This window comes from Austrofundulus limnaeus, unplaced genomic scaffold (assembly GCF_001266775.1).
Source record: "Austrofundulus limnaeus strain Quisiro unplaced genomic scaffold, Austrofundulus_limnaeus-1.0 Scaffold7, whole genome shotgun sequence".
Lineage (NCBI taxonomy): Eukaryota > Metazoa > Chordata > Actinopteri > Cyprinodontiformes > Rivulidae > Austrofundulus > Austrofundulus limnaeus.
The window spans coordinates 781,493-789,991 of record NW_013952409.1 but is presented as its reverse complement, the minus strand read 5'-3'; the positions used below and the strand labels follow the sequence as shown (position 1 = coordinate 789,991).

Sequence of the window (8,499 nt, the reverse complement as noted above, 5' to 3'; positions counted from 1 at the left end):
TCACACGCTAATGTCATTAGTTCGCTATCATTACTAAGGCGCAGGACTACTTTTATCCCCCTTTTTTCACATCATGTCACCTGCCTGGATCTGTTATCTCGCTCTGAAGCACGGAGGAGTGTCAGGGGTAAGCTTGCTTCAACTGCTTTTTACAATGCGGTCTCATTTCCGGACTCAATTTTGTGAATGAAGCCGATATTTCAGTTAAAATACATAAGTAAAAATATTTATCCGAGTATAGTACTACCCCCCAACTTTATGGATGATTTTATGGATTTAATTTTACGTGTTATACTTGAATAAATACGGTAAGTCTTTTAACTTGGATGTGAGTTTTTAAAAGTTCTTCAGCTCATATTGTAGTGAGGCGATGGACAATAACTCATTAAAGATGTTTTGTTTTTATTTATTTATTTTTTAGTTTTTGTTACCATACTTAGTCTTTGACAATCAGATCCCAGKCCTTCTCAAACATCAGTCTAAGGCTTGTGAGAACGATCACTGAGAATAATAAGGTATTTTTGAACAACGCATTTTTAGTTTTTAGAAAAGTCAAAGAAACAGACACAGTGTGGTTTTTATTTATATATAGGTTTAACCTTCTCCACATTCAAACCATCCAAATACGGGTCAAAAAWGAATTCACTACAAACCAAAGTTTGATATCTTTCAGGCTGATTTATATCCCTCCTCCGAGTCTTATTTTAGCTGTATCCCACCAGGCGGGGCATGCTGGGAAAGGTCTTGCGGATGCTCATGCACCTGTCCTGGTCCAGGAACAGAGAGTTGGCCTTGACGGACAGGTCYTGCTCCAGGGTGACTTTAGTCCTGACCAGAGTCTGCAGCGTGTTCTCTGCCTCCATCAGTCTRTCCTGCAGTTTCTGGATGGTGTCCTCGATTTCTCTCACCTCGCTCACAAGTCTGAAGAGACGAGCACAAAGGGAGGCAGTTACTGATGGCTTCGATTTCTGTTTTGCAACATTTCAAACTAAAGGCTGCAATGGATTTTATAGCAATTTGATCRGTTACCACTTTTTGAATGGAGGATATGATGGCGATATTTTCTTTTTAACCAATAAAGCTTCAAGTTTACAACCCATGACCAGTTTTCTATATTTGCATTATATTAGGTTAAAACTGGTGTCGAACACAAGGCCTGCTGCCACGATTTTCGTTAGGCTCTAATTTTACTTAATTTGGTATCTGTATTATTTATTTCACATTCAGTGTTTATAAGAGGATGCGTTAAAACACTTTCTATGCAGGAAAAACCAGGTAGAGCTCAGATATTTTCTGTTAGCAACGAGTCAAGGAACGTGACATTTCCTGTTTAGCCAAAGTTAATAATTGGGCCTTTGAGGGGCCACCATAATGCTCATGTGGCCCTCAGTGAAAATGAGTTAAAAACATTCATTAGTAAAAGTTATCTAAAAGAAAGCCAACAGATTGCATTTTCCTGCCCTAAGAAAATAGACTGGCAGACAGTGGAAGGGTACAACTTCCTTTTAACAGGAATCAGAGCCAGGCTCACGATGGCCGTCTATCTGCCTCAACCTCTTGATTATTTAAGGAACATAACTGACCCCTTTAAATGTCTTTAGGTCAAAGTTGGACAGTTTGATTGGAGACTGGGCCGACGGTTTACCTGTGGTGGGGGTTGTCTCTGCACAGCTCCACGTTAGGTCTTCGGGTCCTCTCCTCCAGCCTGGTTTGGGCCACTTTCAGAGGACTCTCCTTGTCTCTTAACGCTTTCTTCAAAGACTCAATTAGCATCTCAGTCTGGAAGATCTCCTGCAGAGTCTGGTTGGAAGAATACAAAAATTACTATACTTCAACATTTACTAAAACACATAGTAGCAGAGTTTCTCTGAATGTGGCAGAGAGATTGCTGAACAGAAAGGACTGGATTTTTCAGAGGAGGAGTTAAAAAGTATCAATAATACAGAGTAACAAACTTCGAATCATCTTGATATGTAGCTCAGAGGGTTTCTCCGTCCAAAGCTTTTTTTGTTGTAATTTAATTTCAGTGACTCACTTTTTACAGCTAATAGAAAATAAGCATTCTTAAAAGCACTGTGCTTCATGTTACAGCTCCTTTCACAGGTAAAAATCTCTGAGTGGATGTCTCAGACTGATGTCACCTGTGAGATATTCAGTTTTTACTGAGACATGATCAGGACATTGATCTCAATTCAATAATGTTTTTTGTTGAACCATCACAACAAAATGAGTCTCCTTCAATTAACCGTGAAGAAAAGGCGGCGACCTTAGCCAGGTGAGCCTGCAGGCTGCTCTTGGCATCGGAGGTTTCAGAGATGCGGCTGGTGAAGGCCACGTTGACGTTGTTGAACTGGTTCCACATCTCGTTGGATGTGCTGCTCAGCAGGATTTCAATCTCGTCTCTGAGCTTGTGAGAGGCAGCGCGCTCGCTCTGGGAGCGCAGGATGTTGTCATCTGTGAATTTGGACCATGAGTCCGGCAGAGAAACTCTGGCAAAAAGGAAAGAAAAGAATCAGTGTTATAGAACATTTGGGTTCTGACTGTGTTTCTGAACTTGCTGTATGTGAGGAGGATTTGGTAAATTATTATTACTGAAGTGAAGCTATTTTCTCCCTTAATACTTTTTAAAGCAACTATCAGATGCAGCAGAGATGTGAGGTTCCATAACAGTTCTGCTGTTTGCTGTTGGGACCTGGGATCTTGCTGAGTTTTGGCAAAGTTGAAGCAGTGAATAGAATGCTAATTTTATTGTAAGTAGACATGTGCCTGTAAATCCTTCCGGACCGGTCCATTCTAGCCTGATAGGGGGATTTACGACTATATAGCGGCACATAAACTATTTTGTTTACAAATTAATTTGAAGATGTTAACAATGAAAGACTTGTCCATCCAGCCTTACATGTTGGAGCCAGAGTCTGACCCAGAGCCAGAGAATGAAGACCACCAAATTGTTGTTGGTAAGTTCAGACATTATTTGGCAGTTCTGTTGTAAATAGTCTGATGTAATAGTTCAGTAAACATCATAGAGAAAACTGAGCAGGTTAAAAAATATGACCCAAACAGAATATAATATATCTATGCAGTTCTGGAAGAGACTAAATTAAAAATTTCTGCACTGCTAGAGACTCCAAGTACACAACAAAATGCATTTAATGGCTAAAAAAGTAGATTTTGCATGAGATATAGTTACTTGTACATAGAAGGGCAACAGTGTAACTATCTGTAAAGCCTTAGTGATTTAAAAAAGTTTGCCATTGGAAGGTGGCATAACTTTTTTTAAAATCTTGAATGCAATAGCCATGACTAAAATGTAAAAGTTAAAGGTTGTTAAAATATTTAAAGTCTGTTTACCTGGAGGCTCCACAACAGCTGGCTTTTAGAAATGTATTTCACATTTATTTAATTCAATGAGATAAAAATGTTTATGATTAATTGTATACTCACGAATGGTCCATCCTGTCAATGCCTCTGTAATAACCAATCCCATCTGATGTGTTTCTCAAATAGTGACATCTGTCGTCAATCCTCTGWGCTGTCACTTTATCACTCACGTCTTTTTCCAGCTCATGCTGAGCTGCTCGGTTTGCCCTGAGGAACACCTCAAAAAAAACGCAATTACATGCCAAACCTCAGTTTTGAACAATGCCTTCTAATACAAGCTTACGCCTACAAATAGATTGGTATTTATTTAGTTTTAAGACTTACGCCAGCTGTGCGATGGCTCGGTCCAAATGGCGCCTCATCCTCTCCTGACATGACTTTATAACTTCTACTTCCTTTTTTAGCAAAAGTAGAAAACAAACAATGACTTGTATGTGCAGTCATGTTGGTTTTAAAGTAAGACATGCAGACTGACCACTTTATTAGGTACACCTTGGTAGTATTTGCATACAGAACTGCCTTTGGGACATTAATTCAATATCTGTTGGAAAGAGTCCTCAAAGATTTTGGTTCAAATTGACAAAATAGCATTGCACAGTTCGAAGATGTGAATCTTGTTCCCTTACAKCTCAGAAGTGCTCAGTTGTATTGAAATCTGATGACAGTGGATTTTGCTGGAGTCTGTTCATTTGATTGAGTCTTATTGGACTACGTGATGATCTTCCAAGGTTTGTTTGTCAATTTTTGGTGAGCCTGTGCAAATTTTAGCTTCAGTTTCCCGTTCTTAGCTGACAGGAGAGGCACACATGGTACTCACTCTATATAGCACCTTTCTATCCAACCAGGATACTCAAAGTGCTTTACTGTGCCCTCATTTAACCATTCACACAGAATGAAATGTAGTAACTGATGGGACACATCAGAGGCAATGGGGTTCAGTGCATACATGTCAACTTGTACGGATTGTCCGTAAGTTATAAGGATTTTACATCATTTTGCAGGTATACAGACGTGTAGAGCAATCTCATGGATTTTTTCCAAGTCTTATGGATMTTTTTCAAAGCCTCATTTTCAAATTTATCTAACATGTCAGTCTGTAGGATGATTTAAAAAACAACAACAAATAACATCAAATAGCAATCTTCCAACCTGTTCTAGAAATAAGTATTGAACTTTTTCCGCTCTCCTTTCCTCCTGCTTCGCAGCAGGCGCTTTCATGTCCGCAGCCTACAGCCTCCTCCCCCGGGCGCGAGTTATACAGATTTTTTGCTAAATTCACGGATTTTTGAGGCTCTTTATACAGGTAAACATCTAAAGAAGTTGACATGTATGTCAGTGCCTTGCCCAAGGACACTTCAACATGTGACTGAATAGTGGTGGAATCGAACCACCAACACTCGCATTGGAGGATGACTCCCCTAACCCAGCCTGAACTGCCCCAATGTGGTCGTCATCTTCTGTAGCCCGTCTGCTTCAAGGTAGGACACATGTAGAGATGGTATATTCTGGTTGCAAGGATTGGTTTTTGAGCTACTGTTGACTTTGTTAGTTTGAATCAGTCTGCACTTCTCTGACACCAAGGCATTTTTGCCCACTTGCTAGATATTTCTTGAAAGTTCTCTGTAAACCCTGGAGATGGTTGTGTTTGAAAATTCCAGTAGAACAGCAGTTTCTGAAATACCCATTTGGCACCAGCAACCATCGTCGTGAGAGTCACCTAACTCCGCTATTCTGATGCTTGATTTGAATTTCAGCAAGTTCCAACTGAAGAAATTGAACAGGTGTGCCTAATAAGTGGTTTGTGAGTTTATACTGCTATCATTTTACCCTTATTAGGTCTTTTTCTACACCGTCATGCACCAAATCAATGGACATCCTCTTCTCTCTGTGGTACAAACACTCTTGAGACACCTATTGATAAATAATTACAAAAAAGAAGCAGACATCAGTATCTAACATTTTCAACATTCTGTTTTCTTGAAACGCACAGAGATATGCTTCTATTTTTTTTAAAGCATGAGGTAATGCATACTTATTGTCCCTGAATGAATATATGTCGTAATGCATTAGGGGCATGCTCAAGTTTCAGTTTCATGCAGAAGTCTCTAAGAAAACCTTTCGCCACTTGATATTAGACCAGCAAAGTGTTTGTGTCATCGGATCTTCCGTTAAATCAGGTTGATGCACCTCGAGTGACACAGATGACGACAGGCGCTCTAACAAGCTGCTATGGTAACCTAAATAAAGGTCTGACTAAGTAAAAATAGGGAACAACTGGGGAAAAAAGACTTCCTTGAGCTGTGATATGCCTCAATTATTACTGTAATCAGTGGTGATCTGACTCATTTGTTCATATTTTAGTAACATATAGCTCAGTGGTGTTTTTCTTAATACAAACTGAAACACTTATGACACTTCTCAGTTTTACCTGTAAGGGCCCRTCAGTCTCAGCCAAGGCTCTTTCCAGCCTCCTTTTCACCTCATTGAGTGCTGCTATCTCTGTCACCATGTTGTCGATCTCATGAGTCAACTCAGACCTCCAGAAGACAATGTCAGTGACCCTCTCTGCAATGTTCTTGCTGGTGTTTTCCTGCGTTCTTCTGGTGAGCTGCTCTCTGTCCTGCATCAGCCTGATGGTGTCCTTCCTCAGTCGCTCCGCACTTTTCCTGGAGGACTCGGACTCCCGGTAGTTGTTGTTGTTGGACTTGTACCAGTCATCGGGGGTGTACCGGGCTGTCAGAGCGCTCCTGTTGGTGGGGTACATCGCGGTCTTAGCTCGAATCAGATCAAAGTCCTCCCGCTGTACGGGAGACGTTAACGGGAGGCTGCTGCCGCTCTTGTAGTAGCTGCTGGTTCTCCACAAATTGGCACCAGGGCTCGTCACCAAGGCTGAGTGAGGGTTGCGATAGCTGGCCGCCATGGTGGAGATGGCGGGGAGGAAGTGGCTGGTCTTTGGTCGAGCATAAGGGGCTGTCAGAGTTGATCCAATCAGCTCCATTGTCAACTCAACTGGGGCTCTCTACAACCAGGAAAATAACCTTTACCTCAGTCTTAGTACCTTCTTTTTTACACTTTGTAGTCCACTCAATTATGTATTCAATTACAATCATGAATACATAAAATCCAGCTTATTTGAGTCGACATGAAAAGGAATTAAAATGGTTACAACGAATAAGTTGACTCACCAAGGATGAGAGCCCGTCCTTCAGTTCCAGCGACCAGCTGCAAATACCTGAGAATGAGTTCAAGAACACACTAAAGGAGAACTAACATGCATAATAGATGAACAAGTTTGCAAGTCATTGATTCAGGCAGCCAATGGTGTTGCACAGCCCTGGACTGCAGGAGCTGTCCAAGATTTCTGTTGACACAGAAGCGGTTGCTATAGGTTACTGCAACACTATGCCAAAAATTGGTCGATTCATAGTCAGCAGGAGATGTTTTTATTTATACTGTTAAAACAATATAATAAAATTCTGTGACACTATTGTGTTTTAGATTTGATGATTTATGCTTGTTCAGAGCAACATTTGTTTCAAAGAAATGAGATATAGATGGGGAAGGACAACAGATGTGCTACTGGTTTACGGATCTTGTGATTTTTTTATATAGAAAGCCATAAATCTTTAAACAACATGTTCATTATAATATATTGAAACACTGATGTAAAATTTAGATTCTGTCATTGAATATTTGTTTTAGAAATCTAAGTTCTGTTTCTGAAGCGCAGGAGTTGAGTTGGTCTCTGTTCAGCATCAGGTGGCTGTCACCCTGAGAATCTAGCTGTCTGTATGGATTACAGTCACCCATTTAATGATTCATGACACAGGAAGAGTGCACACAAACCCCTGTAGCACAGAATAATAATCTGTGTTGTGTTACCTGCCAACGCAACTAAGGATCATTTACACTAATCAGTTCTGAGGAGGGCAGCTCAGTTTTCAATATAGAAAGACGGGAAAAGCTGTAGTCAGGAGTTACTCAGCTGGACCATATATGGCAAAATTATAACAGAATACTATATTCTGGTTATAATTCATCTGGTTCATGTTAACTGGAATTAATTCAGATTTTTATCAAAAAAAACTATCTTATTTATTAAAGAAGGGGGTATTATGTATTTTCTAGGCACATAGTTTAATTCTATACCACAGTCAAGTAACTGTTGCCTTCAGTTGTTATAAAAAAGCTGTATATATCCAAAATATATTTGACMTCACACCACACATCTAAACTGTTAGCCTCTCTGTCTTTAAGAACCTTCTATCATTTCTGACACTCCCACTTCATCACGACTTCACAACAATGCTTCATGCTGTTTACATTTTGTTATAAAAAATAGAAGCAACATTATAAAACATTGATTATAGAAAATGGCAACTCTACAACTAAGTTGAACCTTACTCGAATGATCCTACATTGGACCTGGAAAGTATGTGTTTGGATGAACCAGAGTACAGAAGCCCTTGCATGAGGTTTCAGCTTGGTAATATATCTCCCAGTCATCCTCTCATACATTTACATCAATGTTAAGCTACTTTTAGTAAAGAAACTATATAAATATAGATCATTATGAAGCTATGCTTTGCAATAAAATCATGAATGTACTAGAAAATAATTATACCTCTCTTAAAACCTGATTATTAAGTTCATACTGCCTTGACATTTCACTTTGTATTTTTTGATAACTGCTACGATTTGTCATAATCTGTCCTTATGATGGAAAGGCGCCTGTYATGTCTCATGTCCTTGTTCTACATTGAAGCCATTGTAACACTTTTCATTCTGTCATTGGCGGTTCATGGGCCCCGCCCAATATGCTAAATACCCATTTCCCGTTTGCTGCTAGTGAGTTTGCGGTGTGCCCAGAGCTCTGATTTTTTTTCTGGTTACACTGCGGCTTGTCTTGAAATTGCAAAACCTTTTATTAAATCATTCAACGACCATTCACGCAGCGCATCTTCTTTTTATTCACGTGTTTCTGCCTTTCAATAAATCAAAAAGAAAAAAATTGTGTAGGTCTTCTGGACGGGTTCTTCTCTAATGAAACATTTCATCTCTTCTCCAAGAGACTTCTTCAGACTTCTTTTGACTCCCACCACCCACTGGAACACAAGC

The 8,499-nt window shown here is 39.8% G+C and overlaps 1 protein-coding gene across 1 annotated transcript; it reads right to left on the bottom strand.

Annotated features, from left to right (window-relative positions):
* Positions 1–394: 394 nt before the first annotated feature.
* Positions 395–6,946, bottom strand: tekt3 (tektin 3). Its single transcript, XM_014032203.1, has 8 exons — positions 6,567–6,946; positions 5,810–6,400; positions 5,209–5,292; positions 3,706–3,776; positions 3,445–3,588; positions 2,267–2,489; positions 1,646–1,800; positions 395–921 (listed from the first exon to the last, which is right to left on the bottom strand). Exons 2-8 carry the CDS (start codon positions 6,377–6,379, stop codon positions 705–707), a joined length of 1,464 nt encoding a protein of 487 aa, XP_013887657.1. The 5' UTR covers positions 6,380–6,400; positions 6,567–6,946; the 3' UTR covers positions 395–704.
* Positions 6,947–8,499: the final 1,553 nt, after the last annotated feature.